We start from the raw sequence: 22727 nt of genomic DNA, 5'->3' as shown, positions 1-22727 counted from the left end.
CACTTGTGAGCATCGTTCTTTGTGATAACAAACCATGCAAAGTGAAGGGCAAAATGAAACCTCATTAAGAAGCCCCTGAGGTTACAACATCTAATGGGTATCATTCTCCTTTTAACATTACTGTCACTGAGTACTGCTTAGCAAGGATACTACTGATAATAATAATCAGTTTTCTCTACTGTTTGTAAGCATCTTCTGGGTGCAAGCAATGAAAAGTTTAAAAATAAAGTCTTATTAAGGGAGTGTATGTAATAACAGAATTATTCTGTACACGCAAAAATGAAATTTATTCTTAAGTTCTAAACTGCTACCTTTCTACTTCCTGTCCCAGAAAATGACACAGAAATATTTCAGTCACCACCTTTACTCAGTATTTTCCTCTACATCAATGGATTTTTGAAACAGATTTCAGTTTAGGAATAATGCTGAGTTTGTCTTTTTCTAATGTAGACAATGATCCAACAATGAGACAGTCCAGACAACAGCTCAGGGGACATACATTTTGAGAAGTGCTCAAATGTTAACAGCCATGAAAGACTGCGGTGGAAGCAGCTAATTTCTTTAAAGGAAGAAGACAGAACACAAGAGCTGACAAGTAGTGAGATAAGGCTCATTTTAGAAAGTGTTTCATTCCTAGACAAGGATGCTCATGAGACATAGCCACTTAAAGACAATGAAGGACAATGTTCTAGGGTTTTTTGGTTTTTTTTCAAACATTGCTAAATTCTGGTCAGAGAAAAACGGACCCTAGCATTGTCTGGACACTGTGAACTCACTCCATACTATAACAAATGCTTACTATAAGCCAGAAATATGCTAATGTGAATTTAAAATAAATTCACATTTAAGTCTTATCACATTATCAGCCCTGTTTAATAGTTCAAGGACCTAAGGTCACACAGCCACTAAGTGTTCTTAAGAGGTGTACCACACACTTTAGGCTTTCAAGCCACTGGGTAGATTTTAATTATGATACTTTCAGCAAGGAAGATCACGACCAAAAATGAATCATGCGGAATACATAAGCGATTTGGAACTGAAGAGTTGCTTCTGTGGCAAATTGAGAACCATCCAGTTATCCTGAGGCTTAAAGGCATAGCACACAGCAATTTTAGTCCTGTGTTCAACAGCCAGGATTTTTTACAACTGCAAAGAAAAATTTATGTTTCTAGAACAGAATAAAAAAGTACAGTTGGGAAAATTAATTTAACTGTCTATGGGGAGGGACTAAGGAGAAACACTATCATTCAAGTTGATGAGTCCTCCAATTATAGTATGAGCTAACTTAGGGAAGTTAGTGGGGCTAGGTAATGAGTATATGACTTAAACTTTCACACTTGCATGAAGTGTACATTATAAACTAGAATGAGAGCACTCTATTTGGATGAAAGGATTAAACGCTTGCTTAAAGCTTTGCTCCTGACAGCAGTCTGCGACTGATTCCCGCGAGCTGAGCCACGGGTTTCCCAGCAACACGAAGGGCTGGGCCTGCCAGAGCGCCTGGCGCCGGAGGAGGGAGTTTTCCGGGGGTTAGCTGCAGTGTTTACAGTGTCTGGCTGGCAACTGAAAGCACGGTCAAAAACCGTCTTGCTTTATGGAGGAAAAATCATGAAGTGCTTCATGTACTGGGCAAGACAGTGTATCACAGAATACAGGAAAAAGGTCTCCCTCCGGGCCAGTCTGGTGGTCCTGGGTATCCTGGCCACAGAGGAGGGTCTGCAGAGCCGAACGCCACATGGGAGGGTGCTTCCCTTTTCCTGCCTGACTCTGGTCCTCCAGGTTCATCAAAGCCGCTATGAGCTACTTCGTTACAGTAATTTTCATTCTATAGCAGCAAAACTACTAACCCAAAGCCAAATCTACACCAAAGCACACCAAAACCCAAATAAAACCAGGAACAGCTATTTCAGTTAGGATTCTGTGCGGTTATACTTGTTATCTTTGAGATTAAGTCATTATTAGGCACCTTTAGTTAAACAAGCCAGATTTGCATGTGAAGCACTAATCATATGAAAACGAGGACAAAGTTAATAGAATTACCCATTATGCCTTAACTCCACTGTGGAAATTAAAAAGATTAGGCCTCTCATAAGCCACGAATTGAGACAAAATATCCCATCAATGCAGGACAGCTACTTCTGTTCCCAACTCTTTAAAAATGAGACATGTATCAGGGGACACTGAAGAACACCAGAAACACCAGGAGAGTTTCTTCCCTTTGCTTCAGCCTCCTGAATACACGGTCTTTCAGCAAAGAATGTAATGTATCATACCCTCTTTGATGAGAATTTAAATCTTTATATCAAGACCCCATACTACAACTACTCATGGGAAAAAAAAAAAACTTTTCAAAATTTAAAAAAGTGGCATTTCCCAAAGAAAACTTTCTGTGGCAAACATCTGGATCCAATTCAAATATGTTTTATACATATATTTTTTTATTTTTATTTTTATTTTTAATTTATTTATTTTATTTTGGGGGGAGGATGTAATCTGGTTCATTTTTAGAGAAGGTACTAGGGATTGAACCCAGGACCTCATGTATGCTAAGCATGTGCTCTACTGCTTGAGCTATACCATCCCCACTTCAAATATGTTTTTGAGCATCTTTAATTAGCAAATGCCCTGTGCTTATGGACGCCAGACGTCTCTAGGTAACTTTCATAGCCTGTGGATCCTGAATCTGCATACATTTCCATTAATCATTTTAGGATGTAACCTTCTTGGCATTTGCTTAAGCAACTGAAAATGTATCTCATTCTTTCTTTGTTCTTCATGAGCTTGATACTTCTGAAGAGCCCAGGAAACTAGTGCTGGATAAAATTTGGATAAATGTACTGAGGTAATATAAGAAATATCATCCAGACATTAAGAGCATTAAGTGTGTCGCTTACTCTCAAGTGTTTCAGAAAAATCTTTAAGGAAAGTGATCAAGAGAGATGGATAAGACAAGAGTTAAGATAACATCTGGGGGCCCCAGGTGAAGAATATATAGTAACTATTTGTATTGTTTTTGCAACTATTTTTGAAGTCTGAAATTATTTCAAAATAAAAAGTTTTAAAACCTGTGTGTCTGGTTTAGGCTCAAGAATACAATGAATTTAATGTATTAAGGAGATTTTTATGTAGAAAAAGGAGGAAGATCCCCAAGCTGAACTCTGTCATCTTTCTGTAACTCATCAGCCCTGCATTCAGAGGAAGAGGAAGGCAAATTCTGCAAGGTAACGTCAGACGGTCTTAAAGTGAAAACAAACAAAAAAAGATGGGAAAACTATTTAAAATATATTTAGTTTAATAAAGTATAGTATACTCACTGTCCAACCCAGGATGGCTGATGGTCATTAATGAGATGGATTTTGTCAGTGGAGAAGAAATGGCTGATGTACAGTAATTAAACCTCTGTTGTTTAGATCTGTGGCATGTCTGTGAGGGAAAAAAGTAAACAGGTTCTGAGTACACACTCTGCATTTCTAGATAAGCACAAAACTTTACATCCTGACTCAACCTAAGGAAATAAGGTAGCACACGAGAGAGGTAAGGCAGAGGCTTTGTAGCCCAGTCTCCCCTGCCACAAAACAGCTGCTCAACTTCAGAGAAGTTATCTGGCTTCTTTGAGCCTTAAGTTTCTCAACTGTAAAATGGGGATAATGAGAGTATCTACCCTTTACACAGTACTTTTTTATCCCTCACAATACCTAATAATGTTTCAAACTTCGTAAGTGCTTATTAAACATATTCTAAGAATAATCAGACAAAAATAATTCCACTGGAAGTATCAAACGATATATAGTCCTTGCTCTTTGAGAATCTAAATATCGTTCACAAACATGTAAGTAGGATTCCAGTAATATCATTCTGATTTTAAAAGAGTTGGAAACAGAGATGCAAATAGAAAGTGTTTTAAGATCACAAGCAAAGTAGCCATGCATCTGGACAGAAGCCTAAATTGCTTTCATTTCCTCAAGATTAGATTGTTTCTACTTGTATATGAGGGTGACTGAAATTTGACAATCTGACTCCCTCAGTAAATTCAGCCACTTCAAGGCCATGTACTCCAACTGACTGCAGAACTTCCTGCAACACAACTCCTAACAGTAAACCAGTGTTTACTAGCACACTTCCGGTGACGAAGGACTCCCTCTCCTTTTGTTTTGAGAGAGGCCATCCTGTTAACTAACTTTAGTTATCGTAAACCCCCTCCCTTCATAGTAGGCTGAAATCTGCACATGTAGCATGAATGCGACTTAAGTGCGCCAAGGACTTCTGATTATTTAGGGCTTGTTCCATGAGTAACCATGGAGTCCGAGGCAAACAGTTGCTGTGTTTCGAATACAACTGTGAGGTCTGAAAAATTATCTCAGTGAAAGGCCCCCGCCTTTCAACAGGAAGTTGGCTACAGGCGACTGGTGCAGATCAGACACAAGCAGCTCAAGCAGCCATTCAGAGGTTGCACGTGAGACAGAAAACCATGGGTGAGCAGAGCCCCAGGCAGGTAAACACACGAGGCAACTCCAGTGTCGACAACGTTACCTAGACAGACTCAACAGAAAGGCCACTTAGAAAGAGACCACTTACTAAAAGATGGGGCCGTTTGTTAGAGTCCCAGGAATGCCAGCTCAGGAAAAGGTTATCCCATAAACAGTATTAAGAAAATAAAAATGTCCTCATTTCCTCATTAGAACTCATCTGCTTCAAAGACATGGAAGCAGCAGTGAGACGAACAGCCCGGAATTCTGAGTTTAACCCTATTCAGCTAATAGCCAGTCATGAGGCCTTGGGCAAGTCACTTAAATGGGCTTGAAGTTCTCACACACAAGACTTAAGTGGAATCCAAAGGGATATATTGGTTCTAAGTCTATGATTCTGTTCACAAACACACACTTTTGGTACCTGGTCCTACAAATGATTTCCAAAGGATTCTATACAATAAGATGCAACATACTTTTCAGATTTTCCATTTATCAGAGATGCTCTCAGTTGTCACCAAAGAATTGTTTTCTGGGGTTTTTTTCTCCCTCCCTTTTTCTGTTACACCATTAGGCTGAATAAATCTAAAGCATTTACTTCAATAAATATCTTCCACATATTCTTGTTATTTCTTCCAACTGTTTCTAAAGTATCAGGCCAAGAATCCATGGGTTGGGGGCAAAGGCGGTAACATTCCTTAGGCCTTCAGTTTGATTTTCATTAGGCCTAAATTCTCATAAGCTTCACATGAGCATAAGTGACACATTCATCACTAAGGTAATCCTCCAGTGCCAAATTTATATTTGGTCATATTGTTGCTATGCAGCAGGATGTAATAAAAACTTACATTTCTACAGAAAACCTCAGTCACCAATCCAAGAACAGGTTGTTTAAAATTTTTGTTTGTTTAGTTTGAAATGTTTCATTTTATTTCTACCTAAAACGCCAGTCACCTATTCAAAGATAGGTGTTTAACCTTTTATTTGTTTGACTGAAAATTTTTCATTTGGACGTGTATCCCGGAATCCTCTCAGAAATTAATACAAGGTCTCCTTGGCCCAAGAAGAGGAAAAAGGACTGGGAGTAGGGAAGAAAGCCAGAAAAGCATGTAATTCAAATTCGCAACTCAAAAATTCCCTGAGGGATTGTCAAAAGTGGTTAAGTGATCATGAAAGGCCCGAGAAGATGACAATTAAGAAAGAGTCATCTGGTCTGGGTGACAAGGAAGCCCACAACCTCTGAGGCAGGAGTCTCAAGAGCGTGAGAGTGGTGCACAAGAGGAGGGGAGGGAGGGAGGGCAGGGAGTGCAGATGCTGTCTCAAGAATTCCGGCAGTGACAGGAAGGAAGCAGAGAGAATACACAGTTGTTTCCCACACAGTGCGATGAGACAAATAAAAAGAAGTTTCTTTTTCTAGGAAGGAGAAACTTGAGATATGTTTTTGAGAATCGGGAAATTTAATAATGGTGTGTGACATGCTTTAAGATTCATGTTACTATTGGGGTGGTAAAAGTCCTCAGATAAGAAGAAAAAAACTCAATTTAATATCCTGGATACTTTCCTAATTTAAAGAAGCTGGAATACTTACATCTATGCAGATCAATGGCACTCCTTAATTATTATTAAGTGCTAAAAACCTACTTTGTGCTACTCTGAGTATATTACATAATGGGTAAGTAATCACAGCTACTATCCTTATATTAACATAGGTCCTGCCTTCTTTGTTCCTATTATGAGGACATATTCAGGGAAATAAAATCAATTTTTTTCCCAAATTCGCAACATATTACCCATTTCAGTCTTACCTGCTGATCAAACAGTCTACGTTCTCTCTGGCTTGATTCCAGATCTTCTTCTGAAAGTGACATCAAAGAGTCACCCCTTTCCTCACCACTAAAAGGGTGCCTGAGCTCTTTGGTGTTTGAAGAGTTTACTTCTAGAGATGAAGATGGCTTGTTTCCAACACCAGCTCCTCCTGTCAAGCCTTCTAGGCTGAAACTGAACACAGAACACAAGAGTTAATTCATTTTATTTCTGAGTCTCAGAAAGGACAGAGGATACAAAATCCCTTCCGTTGTATCTCCCCTGCTCGTACTTCTACGTCACCTAGCAAAACTGTCTACAAGGGCATGGTCAAATGTGTACCACCTACCCTTCCCCCCACAGATCTTGGTATGCTGAGAAACATACCACACTTAAAGATTTTTTTTTTTAACCTCATTCAACTTACTCAAATGTTGGACCATTTAAGGTCATTTTCTTAGATTTTCTTCAATATACCATATGGACAGACCACATTATCTTAATGATCTTTTATTTATCTGTGTTTTTTTCCCCTGAATTTGATGTAATTAATCTTTGCCAGAATTGAACTCTGCCAATGCCAAAGAATTACATGGCACAGAGAGAACACGACCGTAAGTAACTCTCAGTAGGCAAACAGAGACTAAGACTTGCCCTTGTAATCATCAAGCGGACCTTTATAACTTTACATTCAACTACAGTCTCAGTGATCTTTATAACTTCACAGGTACGCATCCACCCCAGAAAACCCATGTTACATATGAGCATTACCATCTGTGCACACCTGCCCGGACAACAACTGCTTTGACAGCTTCCTGAGAATTGTTAGTTGCAGACAGGCACATGTGACATCTTAAAGGGCAAAAGCTGAAAAGCTAGTAAGTCTAAAAGAGGTTTAATTTTTTTTTTTGTCTTGATATTGACAAAGGGGAGAAAAGCAGACTTAGGGTTTGGTATCTAAAATTGGATCCCTGGAATAAAGACTATGTGGTCTGTAGAGTGAAAAGTTTTTTTTTTTTTTTTTTTTTGGTAAGCAGGAGGCTACCGAGAGAAGTCAGCCATCCATCATCCTTGGAGTTGCTAGCCAAAAAAATTCACATCTCTTACAACTGGATCTCAAAATATAGCTGTGGCTGACCATGTCCTCAGCTACAGCATCTGGAATTGTATTTGAAGGTATATTTAAGCTATTTAGTTATCTCTTCTCAGAGTTAATTGCTACCAAAACTTCACGTATGGCAGTCCAGAAGGGCTTGCATTTGCTTTTTTCCCATGAATTACTTATTATGAACTGAAACCATATGCCTCTATTTTTCTCTAGTGAATAAGTGAAACAATGGATTTTATTTTTCTTATTTCAATATGACAATAGAAATCATGAATAACTACAAGCAAATGTCTCTGTAAAACTCATTTTCAATACCAGGGATAAGAAGACGGGCTAAGTGAAGAAGAAATTTAGTTTTCTATTATGAATTATTTGTAAAGCCCAAGAAGCCAGATCTATGCTTACAAAACATTTAATCCTGAAAATGTTTTAGTAATCAATCTGGCTGCTTAGCTGAGAGAAGACTAAAAATGATAAGGAATCTGTGAGCTTGGAATCTAAAGAGACTGTTGGATTTGGAAGCATTAACAGAAATAAGTACATCTTATTAGCTGTCTTGTTTCTGGTATTGTTCTCCTCAGGATGTGGGAATTCCTAGGATCTGGGAATTAGGACCGATCAAAACAAAGAGAAAAGTTGTCTACAATACCAGAGGGTCAAGTCCGTGTGGAAAACACCAAATCTACAGCCACTTGAGACAAACAGGATGCATTGGGGTACACCATCCAACTCCTTGGCTGTACCCCTTCAGTTGGATTAGTGGTGCCCATAGAATACTGTGCTCACAGACAAAGCAGGCCACCATATGCATTCCAGCCACACAGAAAGAAGCCAGCTCCAAGCCAAAAGCTCAAATGCCATATTTTCTGATTCCCACTTTGGTGGCTGGACACATAATACCATACCTTCTGTAATTAAAGTCAGCACTCAGGGCAGCAGAGTATTGCACACCAGAGGGACACCAGCTCATACTGGGGATGACATCAAAGGCAGAAATAGAAATGGAAGAAGAAAAGAAGAAACAGGGATGGGGTTACTGAGTTTAAAAAGAAAGGACACAGTTAGAGACAGATGGATGTATTTGATTATCAAAAAATTAGGAATGTAACATTGACTGAGAATTTAGAAAATGGCTGGAACAAAAACCATGGAAACTGAACATTTTTCTACTGATGTCCATCTAGATAACGCGTTGGAAATGACTATGTGAAGTCTTTACAGGATAACAAGTCCAATCTGAGACCCAAGAATTCCTTCTAGCAAACCCTGAATGGAGAACCACCCTGCTGGGGCTCTGGCTTCCTCTCTGGGCATGTTCCCAAAGGCGTTTCAACCTCCGCTACCGGGGTCAAGCTCACTGCACACCCCACCACTCCCACGTCTCCCTTACCACAGTTATCTCTAATCTTTAACTAAAAGGAATGATGACAAACTGCACGGAGGTAGGCTCACTGAGTCATCTGTTTTTTTCATTTGTTTCCATTAAGGATTCATCTAAGCCAGACAATTCATAAATCTTTCATAATGATACCCAATCAACACTTACACTCATCTTCAAACCCTATTCACTAGGCCTGTCTGCTGAAGATAAAACATGTTAACAGTGGTCACATTTCTTTGTATTTTAATAATAATGAAGGGATTTCTTCTCTTAAAAGGAAAAGGGATTGTGTAATACTGAGTTAGCAACCTGTCCCTTAATTTTAAGTTTGTACCTGCTTTCCCACAAGATTAAAAAACATCCATTCGATCACTACTTCCTTGATTATCACAGCACTGAAATTTATTCTCAAGCAACAAGAACAGAAAAATCTGGGGTTGGAAGGGCTATGTTAATAAAACCAAATAAAAAAATAATCAATTCAAAATATCAGGTACTCCGTAAAAGAAATTCGATCCGTAGGTCAGGATTCTTGATTAACAAAAGCTGTTCTTTAAAAAAAAATACACTGCTGCTATTTTAGCCTTAAAGTTCTAAGGGATAGGCTTTTGTTTTCAGAAGGGGGATAACAGTAAAATCAATCAGCTCCCTCCGAACCTTCAAGTGGGAAGAGCTGCAGACACCAAAGAACAACCCCACCTTATCTTAAAGACACCTAATAACTGTTTTGTTGACAAGTGGGAGTTTTTGACAGAGGGAAAAAGACAAGGAAAAAGGTGGGAGAGTAAAAATGAGCTACCCCTATGGTTCTTCTAAATCCTTAAATATCACTAAAAATTAATTCAAATGGTAAACATTTTAAATCAGATCAAATCAATGGTATAAAGCTCACAAGTGCAAAAGCAGAAAGTGGAACTACATAGCTGAGACATCTCTACTAGTCCGGTAAGTGAGATCAGACTGACTTATAATTTACTTGCGTGAGGGAAGCCAGCCTTGATATAGTTACAGACACACACAAGTCCGTTATTTGAAATTACTCACTTAATTTTGTATCTCTAAACTGTTAATAAAAAGGCATACTATGCCTGTGTATCCAATTTATTAAAAACAAAATGTGGAAAAAATTAGTAACTGAATACACATTGCCAAATTACCATTCATTAAAAATAATGCCCTTCTACAGATTTAAACATCCCTTTATTCTCAAAAAATGATAATGACATGAGAAACTGGGATGAAATTTAGGATGAAGACAATGAAGAGTAACAGGGAGACAGAAAAGTTTTTCTAAGAACCTAGGAAAGAAGCTACAGATGGTCCTACAGTAACAGAAAAACTGCTCTTTCTTGTAGCAAAAAACCCCTTTCACAATTCAGTGTATTTTTGAAAGCACACCGTAATTTCCTGAATTCCTCAAATGGTGGGGAGGAACACTTCATGGTTCTTTGGATTTTGAGATTTAGTTAGTTCTAGATTCTTATAACTAACTAACTAACTAAATAAATAAATCCTACTCCCTGACCTTTTAATATTTGGAGTTTTACTAGCTAAGGCTTAATACAAAATTTAAAACTATACCTCCCGGTCTCCTAAAGAAATATGACTAAAGGCGAAGCTGTAACTGGAGCTGTTGGGATAGTTGTTATCTATATGCTAACCTGGACCGCATCCAGCATCCTGTCATCTTCCAGTGCCATCTAGTGCATGTTTTTAATAAGTTCATACTGAAGAGTTTAAAGAAGAGTCAAATGTATCTCTAAAGGTTTTAGATACCTCTACTGAAAAGGCATTTAACTACTTGTTCCCATGAAGAAAAACTTAACCAGGTTGAGTACAGTTATCTAAGATTCATGAGAACATTTGTACTTGAGCTCAACCTGGTGCCTAAAATCAGGAATTAAAGGAAACACCCACTTGAAGACGAAGTAGGAAAGAAAGATCACTGTGTGCCCACTTCCCAACGAACAGCTTCAGCCAATAGTTAAAAATACCTCTTTACAACTGTCTTCTAATAAAAGAAGCAGTGATCTAACCATTAGTTTCAGATTTCTAAATTTTTTCCCAAATAATGGAAGAAAAAGTCACTAATGACTTCTAAATAGTAAATGTAAAACAAAACTTAGCATCTGAAAAATTTAAAGCAAATCAGCACTTTCTGGCTAGAAATGACTTTTCAGCTTATAAAGCGCTATAACTCTTAGCTTCAAATTTTTATGTGACAAAAATAATGAAGGAACTGAAAAACCAGAGGGCCCCTGAGAGCTCAGCCGATGCCTCTTACTTGCCTCAAAGAACGACCACATCAGCAATGGAATGGAAACTGCCAGGTGGCCTGGGAATAAAGGCTTTCACCACATTATTACCGAACGTGTTGAAAGTATCCTAGGACCTGTGCACGAACACACCCATATTCTGGTTCGTCCCCATTTTTCTGGAAAGAAGGAAAAAGTACTCCCCAGGGTCTATTACAGAGGTATAACAGGCATTTCTTTGAATTCTCCTGGATAAAGTTGGGGAGATCATATTATCAAAGTGATCTGAACACCAAAAAGAGCAAGATGGAAAAAAACATTTTTTAAAATTAAAAAAAAAAAAAAAAGTAAAATAGGAAAATTTGAGAAACCATTTCTTACGGAATGGACATTAGCAATTAATAAGTATACTTTATTTGCCTGAAGCAAACATGACATTATTCACAAACAGACTGTTTAATCAGGGATGAAGCACAATGAGACGCTCGTTAGTATAAGCTCAGAGGCAAACGGTTAGTCCATCAAGTTAGTGAACTCTGTACCTTCTCCTATGAATGGGAGGCCTCCTGACATCCCCAAGAACTCGCATTGAACTGAAAATGAATGGTGGAAGAGGTCAGTGTTGAGATGAAACAAAATGGGTACAAATGCATGAAACATACAGACATCACACTGGGAAGAGAGACAAGAAATAGTATAGGAAGTAAGGGAATGAAAGAATGTGGAATAAGAAAATATCAGGACCAGAGAGGCCTGACAACTTCTGAAAAGGGCTACTTTGCTCCCTCTCTCCTTGCTCCAAGCAGTAAATTCAGGTGACCAGGAAATTGTAAAAGGATTTGGGAAAAAAAGGCCATTCAGAACTTTGAAATCATCTTCGTAAGACTTTAAAATTCAGGTTACACTATATGCAGATAATACTGTAAGAATTAGCTAAACTAATTAAAGTGATCCCTAACTCTCATTCCATCATCTCCAGAGGTACTTGGGACTGTGGGGCTGGGCACCCCTTACTGATAAAATCAAACAGGAGATTCCATGACATCACATAGGCTGAAAATACAAATAATTTGGGTGAAAGGGTTCTAATTTTAGCACAGTCCTAAAATCACCATGGAATCTTGGGCAAATCTTTTACTCTGAGCTTTAATTTCCTCATCAGAACTACATGATCGATAAAGTCACATCTAGCTCCGAAGTCAAAGTCATAGTAAAGGGATCCACAGTGGTTTATAAAGAAAAATACATTATATATGAAATAAATCCTCATTTCTCAATGCGGTTATCATCTCAGACAAGTCTGTCAAATGAAGATGCTTCTCTTGCTTCAGGAAGGGAATCCTGGCTGTAGGGATCATTCCCCCATCCTTATTTTCCCTTGGGGTATGGATGATCTTCAAAAAAAAAAAAAAAAAAAAAAGCCCTACAGCCAGAATAAAGCTGGGAAGAAAAACTTTTAGAAAAACTGCTTTTCATATAATTTCAAACGTGTATAAAAACTACCATCAGATAAAGCAAGTGCTAAGTTTTAAGGTTAGCACCCTCAACTCCATCAGAGAGTAACGTGAAATTGTAGAAACAGTGCTTGACCAGGAGACTGGAAACTTGGATTCCACTGACCTTGGGTAAGTCGTATAAACTACGTGCACCAGTCTCATCTTCAAAAATGGGGATACCACCTGACTCATGAAGAGGACTCGAAAATTACATGAGACTGTGTGTTATTAAAGGAGTCCGAAAAGGGTAGCAAATCAGGAAAGTGTAAGGCATTACCATCAGCTCCATAAAGGCAGGGACTTTGTTTTGTTCACCTCTGTGTCTCCAGAACCTAGAAATGCCTGGCATGTAGTGGGTACTGAATATATCTTGGATGAATAAAAGAATAAATGAGTGATGAATGTAATTAGGTAACATGTACTTCTTACAGTTGAAATCTGAGCCAAAACATTATGAGGGCAAGGAATTTAAAAAAAAATAGCAAACAAACCAATAATTGCTTAGGTGAGCTGTTTATATCAATTGTTTTGCAACAACTGTCAGCCTCCTCCCTTAGCTGTTTTTCCTCATTAAGAAAGTAGCTTTGGAGTAAGCACACCTTTGTACATACAGTAGGCATGTGGCACCTGTTCTTTAGACTTAAAACCATCTGCTTAAATTCATCTAGGCAGCCGATGGTCAGAAGCCAAATCCAACTTATCTTCTTACAGCCGGCTTCCAAACTGAAGGGATGAGACTGGGTCGTACTCGTGAAAGACCCTCAAGGCTGGATGATATGTGGAAAATGATTTAATAATTATTATGATCTCTTGAGGATTAAATACTGATAATTTAGACTTTACAAAAACTTTATGCATTAGAAACAGATGGCAATTTCTATGGGGCACTGTGAAAAACTTAGATGTGTTGAGTCTATAAGATTTCATGTTTATTTCTTAATTCAAAATTGACATGAAACTATTCCCTCCAATTTTTCTAATCTGCGAATTTCATGAACAAATCTGGCCTGAATAAGTGTTACAATTTACTAAACACCCACTATGTGACTGATACATTTCATTTGTAATATTTACTATTACTAATATCTGAAAGGCAACTGTTTCGCAGAGAAGAAAATTAAAGCTCAGAGGGGTCAAGTAACTTGCCCAAGGTTATCCACATGGAGTTTGAACACATATTTCCCTGATTCCAAAGCCTATATTCTGTCTTCCACACCATGGTCTCTCCTAAAATCTTTTACTAACAGTAACATCAAATCACTAAATCAAAAGCAAGCAGACACTGAGAGACTAAATAAACACCCTGGCATCTCACCTCCGGTGGTTCATTTCAGCATCACTGGCTGCATTCTTCCCAGGACCCCAGCTGTGCCTCCGGAAAGGGGACAGGGAGCGCATAGAGCTCCTCAGGACAGAGCAGTTGGCAGGCACTTCAGTGATGCTGTCCATCTCCTCCTCTTCCATTTCACCTGAGCCAGCAGGCTCACTCTCACTCTCCCGACCCTCGGCTCCCACCCCGTGGCTGTAGAAGCCATCCAGACACTGCTGGTCTCTGGACCTGTTCAAATTTGAAATCTGGGGGAGGGACACATCACTGCCATGAGAAGAATGTCGATCCAAGGAAGCTGTGTCATCAGTGGAGGAACTGCATCCAGTGGTATCGCAGGCCAGCTGCTCTTCCTCGGGCTGTAATGGAAAGAAAGCACGTATGGTTGAAAATGGCAGGACCAAGCAGATAGCCTCAGTTATTTCCGTTGAGCCAGTGCCTTCACAGTGGGTAGGATGTGCAACATCACGACTGGCTTCAACAAATAGATTTTCTTCTTAAAGCACAATCACAGCTGGACTCAAACAGCCTCTCGTTAAGGTACGGTCCAGATCTATGCTCTTTCCACCCTTTTCCTACAGGTGCTTCACAGGAAGTACAGAATCTTCCCTTTCTTACAGAGGTAAAAATCTAATTCAAGTCTTTTTTTTGTTTTCAGTCAATACCATCAACTGAAATGAAGGGAAGTTATGTCTCCAAGGTTTCTGCTGTATGAAAACTCTAAATTCGTATCATAGTAGGTTTAATTTTTTTTTTAATAAGCCTTCACTAAAAACAAGATAGTCTGCTGGGCTGCAATAATGATGTGCTGAAGTTTATATTCCAAAGGCAAGTCTGATTGTTTTCAGTGGTGTTGTGAAAAATGCAAAATAGTTTATGATCCCACCTAAAGTCTGCCACAAATGCCCAAATCCTGGCCACGAATACATACATGGAAGAAAAAAATCTACCCTTTTTTCTCACTTAACTGAGTCCCAGCTGAGTGTTACTGAGCCAAACTTTACACAAGAGAATCAGTCCCGGCAATGGAGCCTGATAAACTGATGGCACTCCTTTCCCAGCCAACCTCTAGAGCCTCAAAGGAACTGAGCCGTTGACTCCAGGAGCCTGACATTCTCTACTTGCTGAAAGACACCAGCATACAGAATCTGACGGGCAGAATAGGATGAGCTTTGTGGCATTCAAAAACTAAATTTATCCAAAAGTAAAGTGTCTAAAAGAAAGCATGACCATGCTCTCAGTTACACTTGTGGGCACTGAACTGTCTTAATACCTTTATTTTGCATTCTTACAGGATAGGGAGCAGGGAATAGAGAAAGGCGGTCTGTGGTTTTTTTTCTCTTCTTCACAGTATTTTCCTAATTAGTCTGTCTACTCAAAATTTTAATTACGAGTAAAGAAACTTACAGTTCTTCAAGAGAGATTTTTAAAAATTACAGGAATTTTAAAAATGAGCGTTTTTAGCTTTGAAATAGAAAACAACTCCTATACTAGGAGTGTCTCTTTAAGGCTTAACATAACACTTCAAAAGCACTCTACCTTCTACAAGCATTCTTTATACCTTTCTGGCTGGGTCTCACCAGCTCACGAGTTTTTTCAATCTGTAGAATCCAGTTTCCTAGATTAATTGCTCTTTATACGATGTGTGAGGGATGAGACTGAGGGAAGATGTGAGGGGACCATTGGACAGCCAGAAATCTGAGCCCAGACTGTCTCATGGGCTTTGCTAAGTACACAGGCAGTGAGCAGCAGAAACAAGATTTGAATCCTGGCTGATTTCAACTAAAACTGTCCTGTTCTGTTATCTTCATCACCTTAACAAAAACCCCCAAAACCAAAAAACAAACAAACAAACAAAAAAACCCTGTAAGGACAGGATCTCAAAGTCAGTATCAAATAAAATTATTGATTATTCTTTTTAAGTTAGTGAGGACTGATCTGGGCATCCTAGAGTTTCTATTCATGGGGCCATTCTCCTTAGAGAGGGAAAATATAAATGGTCATGGATACCAACTTTTTAGAAGACACTTTTAGGATGTCTTAGCTTTCTCACTGTACTGGGTTGAATAGTGTCCTCCTCAAATTCATGTCCTTCTCAGAATGTGACCTTATTTGGAAATTAGGTCTTTGCAAATGTAACTAGTTAAGATGAGGTCATAGTACAGAGGGTGGTTCCTGAATTCAGTAAGAGTCGTGTCCTTACAAGAAGAGACAGCAGCCCCTCTGATATACTGATTTTAGGACTTCTTGCCTCCAGAACTATGAAAGAATAAACTTCTATTGTTTCAAGCCACCAAATTTGTGGAATTGGTTACGGCAGCCCTGGGAAACTAATACACTCACCCTTAAGCTGCCTAAATTTCTAAGTCTCAAAACAGTAACAAGGGACAAACAGAATGAGCATCAATAAAGCAAAAGGTGTGACTAGCCTGTTATAAAAACAGATAAGGCTTCAAAAAGAAATGATAGCTCTGAGCTGAAGTTTCCATTTACTCATTTATCACATATTCTTACAAGTTAGCTCTTCCCAACTTGGAAATGACTTGCAGATGGTAGAACAGGTACTTCTCTGTAAAAATGAAGAAATCTGCCTAGCACACATCGTCCACACAACCTTGTTCCTGCTGTGTGCTACGGCATTTCTTGGTGTGTGCTTTTGTAAATTGACTACACTTCAATTAAAAAATAAAAAAGAATTAATTCTGATTTAAAAAAACAAAACAACAACTGAAAACTAAAAGGCCTGGGAGTTTTTTTCTCCACAGTAACTACATGATCTCTTTAGTTTTGTATTCCTGATTTAAGAATGTAGTTCACGTAGTATAATATTCTTACACTTACATATTTTTACTGTACCTTTCAACTCTTATTATGAGCGAGTAGTTATTACTTGAAAGGGGAAAATAGGACAAATTCAGAAATTAAGACTGGGCTCATTTATTAAGTATTAAGGATTTTCTTTGACTCAGATCTAAATCACTTTTTTCCAAGTTTTTGTTAGCGTTCTCAGAAGAATTTCCAACTTCATCATGTCTTTACGCTATCTTTGTAGACTAGAAAGTAGTTAGTGGCTAATAAGAAATCAAAACTGGAATAAGGTCACTACCTTTCCACGGCTAAGTATGTCTATAGATAAGTCCCTTTCCCCCTTATCTAACATGATGATCTGTAGATCTAAAGAAGTTAGAAACTGATACAAGGTCTTTTGAAAGATACTATCTATTTAAATTATGGATAATAGAGGAAAGAAGAAAAGCAGGGTTTCTAAAACTTTTGGGGTTTTTTTTGTTGTTTTTTAGGGGGCAATATTCCCTTTCCAATCCCTGAATTCATTAGTACTAAAGTTCTTAGAGATATCTGCCAAATAACAGGTATGAAAACTCTTACTTCTACCATTCTCCTCCCTCCTCAAAAAAAGTACCAGATTTGGGGGATGCCGTTTTTCCATCTATAAATATTAGAAGGTGAAAAAATTGTGGCTTCTGACATGAAATGAAATGTTCCATGCCTGACATTTGAAGTCCCTCTTAAGGGTTTTTGAGTTTTGTGTCAGTCTTTCTTTAGAAAGGACTTCTCTCTTAAAATGTTTGCTAATTAAATGACTTTCAAGACTTAGGAAATTATCACCAGTTGGAGGAATGATGCCATGGGATCAGTTTAACACAGTTTTAAAAACTTAGTTTTGACTCCATGTAAGTCAAATGTATTAGTTAAATTGATCCCATTCTGCCAGACAATTTGGAATAATGTTGCAAGCCCCTGAAAGTCAATACACATATATGTAATTTTTTCATTCTTATAAGCAAATGGCCCAAATACAACTGTCTGCTAAATACAAGGTGCTTTTTGTTTTCTTAAGATGAGTATTAAGACTGGTTTAAGGGCAGAAAAGTAGAAGAGATTTTAAAAAGGCAGAAATAGGAGAGAAGGCGTGGGTGGGTGATGTGTCTGCACACGAGAGAGCAAGCACGCTGGGGAAACAAAGACTGAGTCTGTACCTGAGACTGACCCACGAATCCTTCCCCCTTGAGTTTTCATAATTGGTTTTCCCCCTGCACAGGAGAGGATGGGAGCACACAAGAAACCTATCCTCTCTACCATCAGCTTCTTTTTCCTTGGGGTTTATATATATATGCGAAAATCTGCACGTGGTTATCAAGCTGGCAAAACCCATTAGGCGTTGGAGAGAACGCCCACTGAGCACTACAAAGGTATGAGGGTGGCTGATCTTTCTAACACCAGCCTTACACAGACAGTTCCAGCTTCAAGAGCAGGGGCTAAGCCGACCCAGCAGCCCAGGAATACTTCGGTTTCGTTTAATTTAAGCTCAAATAAACTAGGGAGAATAAAAATTACAAAATAATTATGTAATTATCTATGTAAAAGTCTAAATTAAATGATGACTCTGTGTATATACAGCTTAAGAAACTATTAAATATATGTACAATATAACTACTACATAAATTTCAATAATAATTATTTAGTAAATACACATCATATGCGGGGCTCCATACTAAGTGATTTAGATGTAGGACTTCTTTTACTCCTCACAACTGTTTGATTTAGTAGCTATTCTTATTCCCATTCTATAGGTGAGAAAACTGAAGCTCAATAAGGTTACATAATAAACCCAAGTTTCTGAGTTAACTGCTCTGGGGTAAGGGTCAGTCTTTTTTTCTTTTTGTCTTTTCCTTTCTTCTTCTTCAAGCTCTCCAGGTGATTCTAAGTACAGCTAGGATTCAATCCTATTGCTAAAAACTCCAGAGCTATTATTGCAACTGGGGGCAGACAAATTAGTAACAGGACAGGACACAGACAGCAATAACCATAAAAAACTAATAAATTACACTTAATCAAAATTTTTAAAATTCAGTTCATCAAGACACCATTATGAAAGTGAATAGGCAGCCACAGACTGAGAGAAAATATTTGCAAAACATAAATCTAACAAAGAATTGGTATCCAGGATACATATACAGAACTCGTACTTCTCAACAACAGATCAGTTTTAATGGGCAGAAGATCTGAACAGACACTCCATAAAAGAAGATAAACAAGTGCCCAATCAACACATGAAATGTGTTTAATATAATCAGCAGTCGTCAAGGAAAAGCAAATCAGAACCATAATGAGATACCACTACACGCACACCAGAAACGCCAAAGTTAAAGCAAAACAAAACAATTACACTTGTTGGTAAGGATGTGGTGGAACTAGAATTCTCATTCATTGCTGGCAAGAATGAAAATGGCACAACCACTTGGAAAAAGGTCTGGCAAAAACTTCTAATGAAACTAAACCTATACCTACTGTATGACTCCTGTGTACTTATCCAAAAGAAATTATAATATTTCTATTCCATTTATAGGAAGTTCTGAAATAGAAAAAACTAACCTGTGGAAGAAAAGACTCAGAACAGTTGTTGCCTCCACGAGTTTGGAGGAGACAGAATGGGAAGGGGCATGAGGAAACTTTCCAAAGTGATACATTCTTATGCGGGTTTGGGTTACAAAGATGGATGGATGCATTTATCAAAAGTCACTGAAGTACAGCTGTTATGGGAGACAGTATGGAGGTTCCTCAAAAAAAAATTAAAGGCAGAACTATCTTAAAGAGGTATTTGCACTCCTATGTTCAAAGCAGTATTATTCACAGTAGCCAAGATATGGAAATATTCTAAGTGTCCGTGGACAGATGAATGGATAAAGAATCACTCAGCCTTAAAAAAGAAGGAAATGTTGCCATTTGTAACAACATGGATGGACCTTGAGGGCACCATGCTAAGTGAAATAAGCCAGACACAGAAAGACAAATACTGCATTATCTCACTGAAATGGGAAATCTAATCATGTCAGATGGAAAGTAATATGGAGTAGAATGGCTGTTTGCAGGGGCTAGAGGGGTGGGGGAAATGGGAAGATGTTAGTCAAAGGGAACATACTTTCAGTTATGAGATGACTAAGTCCTGGAGACCTCATGTACACCATGGTGATTACAGGTAATAATAATGGGTACATGAAATCTGCTACGAAAGTAAACCTCAAGTGTTCTCACCACACGCAAAAAAAGGTAATTACGTGAGGTCACAGATACGTTAGCGGGATCGTGGTAATTACTTCACAATGTATGTCAAAACATCAAACCATACACTTCAAATATATGTGATTTTCATTCGTCAATTATAATTCAGTAAAGCTGGGGGAAAAGTCATTCAATGGTAGCCTTGAGACTGCACTTCTTTGCATGTAAATTTTATAAGAAACAAAAAATGTTATAAATAAATACTGAATTCTAAGTATTTAGGGGTCAAGATATCTGTAACTTATTTTGAAATGTATCGAAGAAATTAGATGGACTGGTGGGTGGAAAGAATGAGGACAGATGCATAATTAAGTAACAAAGTAAATACGATAAAAAGTTAATTGTAGAATCTCAGTGGTGGGTGTTCACTGCACAATTCTTCCAACTTTACTGTTTCAGAATTTTTTAAATAAAGTGTTGTAGGGAAAAAAATGCCTGACTGGCTTTCTTAACCAGAGTTATTATACCATATAGGTATGATATATATATACACACACACCATAAAGGTATGATATATACATGTATAAAGAGAGGTTTAAACATTACATACACTTATATAAAAAGATATGTAGAAACAGCTATACTTTATATCTTATTACTACACTGGAAGGAATCATGCTTAATATCGCCAAAATACTAGTCCTTTAATTTTCATTCATTTATTCACCAAATATTTATAAATTATTATCTATTATATTATACACAAGGCACTCTGCCACATGCCTTGAAAATAAAAGCTCACATTTTAAACACCTAATATATGCCAATCACTTAATCTATTTATGTGCAATATTTTAAGTACCTTAAATATCTGATAGCAAGCATTATCCTTGCTTCACAGTTCTGAACTCATAATAATTTCAGTAACTATGCACAAGTGATTATAGTTTTTCTAATTTGGATTCTGTAAATATATTTACTTTTATCTCTAAAAGGTTAAAAATAAAAGGTAAAATTTTTGACTTGGTGATCAAGTGCTTGAGAGCAAACCACCACATATAAAATAGAGGACTTTCCTTTAAGGGTTAGCATCTTAGGGGACTTTGATTTTCTTAATCAACTGTAGGTATGTCTTATAACTTGGAGAAAAAAACAAGATTTAAGGGTTTCATTTTATCTTTGGGAAAAGGTGCAGCAACTCTTAGTATTTTCTGTTGACCTCAATCATCCTTTTAGATAACAGGGTGGCCCAGATTGTGCATTTTATAATCACTCTTTCTTAGCTAATGTCGAAAAGAATTCTAGGATTTCTTCTCACTTTAAAAACAAAATTTAAATTTTATGCTGTTTATCTATGGAACAGAAAGACCTTAGGAACCAGCAAATATTCATAAGAATAAACATGGAGCTCCTAACACTCACTGAAGAGTCATACTTGCCAGGAGGCAGGCATACTGAATGGAAACATAAGCTTAAGGTGGAAAGTTCTGACATACACTGCAGGCTGTTCAAGAGAGCTCTGTAAGGCCAGAGTCACACAAGCGGCTGCAGGAAGTGACCTAACGCACCACTCACGGTTCACAGAAAAGGATGTCGCAATGCCTTGCCTACAGATTACTTTTTAGAGAAGGGAGAGTAGGAGGGCCAGAGCCTGGGAAGAAACCCTGGGACAGTCTGATGTTTCACAGCACACATTGTGCAGATGACCACAGAGGAAGGCTTTTAAGGAAGTAGCTGCTGGCCTGTCTGCCATGCCAAGGCTTCTACATAAAAGCACTGATTATTAAAGCAGGTGCTTGGAGAATGAGAGCCAAATAACAGAAAATGAACAGATTTTAGAGTTGGGCCTAGGTACAAATCTCAATTCTGCTACTTACCAGCTAAGTAATTCTGAGTAAACTTCTTTACCAATCAGAGCCTCTGTGTACTCAGGAGAACACTGAGTATAAAACCACCCGCCCTGCAGGGTTGCTAGGAGCATGAAATGAGATCACACAGGTAAAAGATTCTGTTCAGTGTCTCGTGTATAGTATGCACTTTGTAAATACTAGCCTGCCTCTCCCTTTCCTTGCACACGTGAACCCCTGGTTTTGTGAATGCTACAGAAAAACACTAGTGCAAAACTTCTCCTAGTCACAGACAGCTGGAGTGTAAGGACCCTCCACATCTCGTCCCAGGCCACCAAACACTCGTGTGTGCACGAAGAGGTCAAAGTACAGCCACCACTTCTGGACTTCCTGAGGCACTCCACTGCAAAATGTAGGTAAAAGTTAACTCTGGGGTATGTTTCAACTTTTAAAAATTGTATCTGTCCAGTCATCCCGAAGAAACTGCTAAATGTACCACCGGCCATTTGTGTGAACAATCTCCTAGATGCTCTCGCCAGTTTGAATAACTAAGCAAAATATAGGAAATTCTAATTCTCCACAGCTAGGAAAATCATTCAATTTAGTGACCAGAAATAACTACCATTCTGAGAGACAGTAACACCCAGGGAAAGCTGTTATGCACCTAGGAGGTTCGAGCAAGTATTTCTTAATGGAGACTTTCCAATTTGCAAGAAACTTCTCACTGAGAAAATTTTCATATATATATATGTGTGTATATTAACAAAGCTTCACGTCTCCATGACCCAGTTTCAGTGATTATCAATGATTCCATTTTAAGGTTGGAATTTCGAGATACTATCTATCTCAGACAAAAGCAATACAGTTTTAGAGACACGCATCTTCAGAATGGCAATCCCCTCGGGGGGAGGCAGCTGCTTTAGAAGTCCTTACAATGAAAACCTCAAAATCACAGTGAAAATTACCTAAATTCTGTTGGTTAAAAAAAATCATATTGGTGTCCCTCTCCTTTAGTAACTTCAG

General features: G+C 38.2%; 1 protein-coding gene across 11 annotated transcripts in view; it reads right to left on the bottom strand.

Annotated features, from left to right (window-relative positions):
- The window catches only part of AKAP13 (A-kinase anchoring protein 13), a 292102-nt gene that overhangs the window by 59302 nt on the left and 210073 nt on the right, over nucleotides 1-22727 (bottom strand). For 6 of the 11 annotated variants that reach the window (XM_072950728.1, XM_072950730.1, XM_015234379.3 and 3 more), the window contains exons 11-15: nucleotides 13825-14195; nucleotides 11556-11606; nucleotides 8283-8348; nucleotides 6272-6464; nucleotides 3315-3423 (exon numbers count right to left, since the gene is read on the bottom strand). In XM_072950728.1, the coding sequence (XP_072806829.1) occupies nucleotides 3315-3423; nucleotides 6272-6464; nucleotides 8283-8348; nucleotides 11556-11606; nucleotides 13825-14195 (790 nt within the window). The remainder of the gene's footprint in view (nucleotides 1-3314; nucleotides 3424-6271; nucleotides 6465-8282; nucleotides 8349-11555; nucleotides 11607-13824; nucleotides 14196-22727) is intronic. The other 5 variants (XM_072950734.1, XM_072950736.1, XM_072950737.1 and 2 more) reach the window with 2 other exon arrangements.

The sequence above is a fragment of the Vicugna pacos genome, chromosome 27 (genome assembly GCF_048564905.1).
Source record: "Vicugna pacos chromosome 27, VicPac4, whole genome shotgun sequence".
NCBI lineage: Eukaryota > Metazoa > Chordata > Mammalia > Artiodactyla > Camelidae > Vicugna > Vicugna pacos.
The sequence above is the reverse complement of the archived record's forward strand: the minus strand, read 5'-3'. Positions and strand labels throughout refer to the sequence as shown.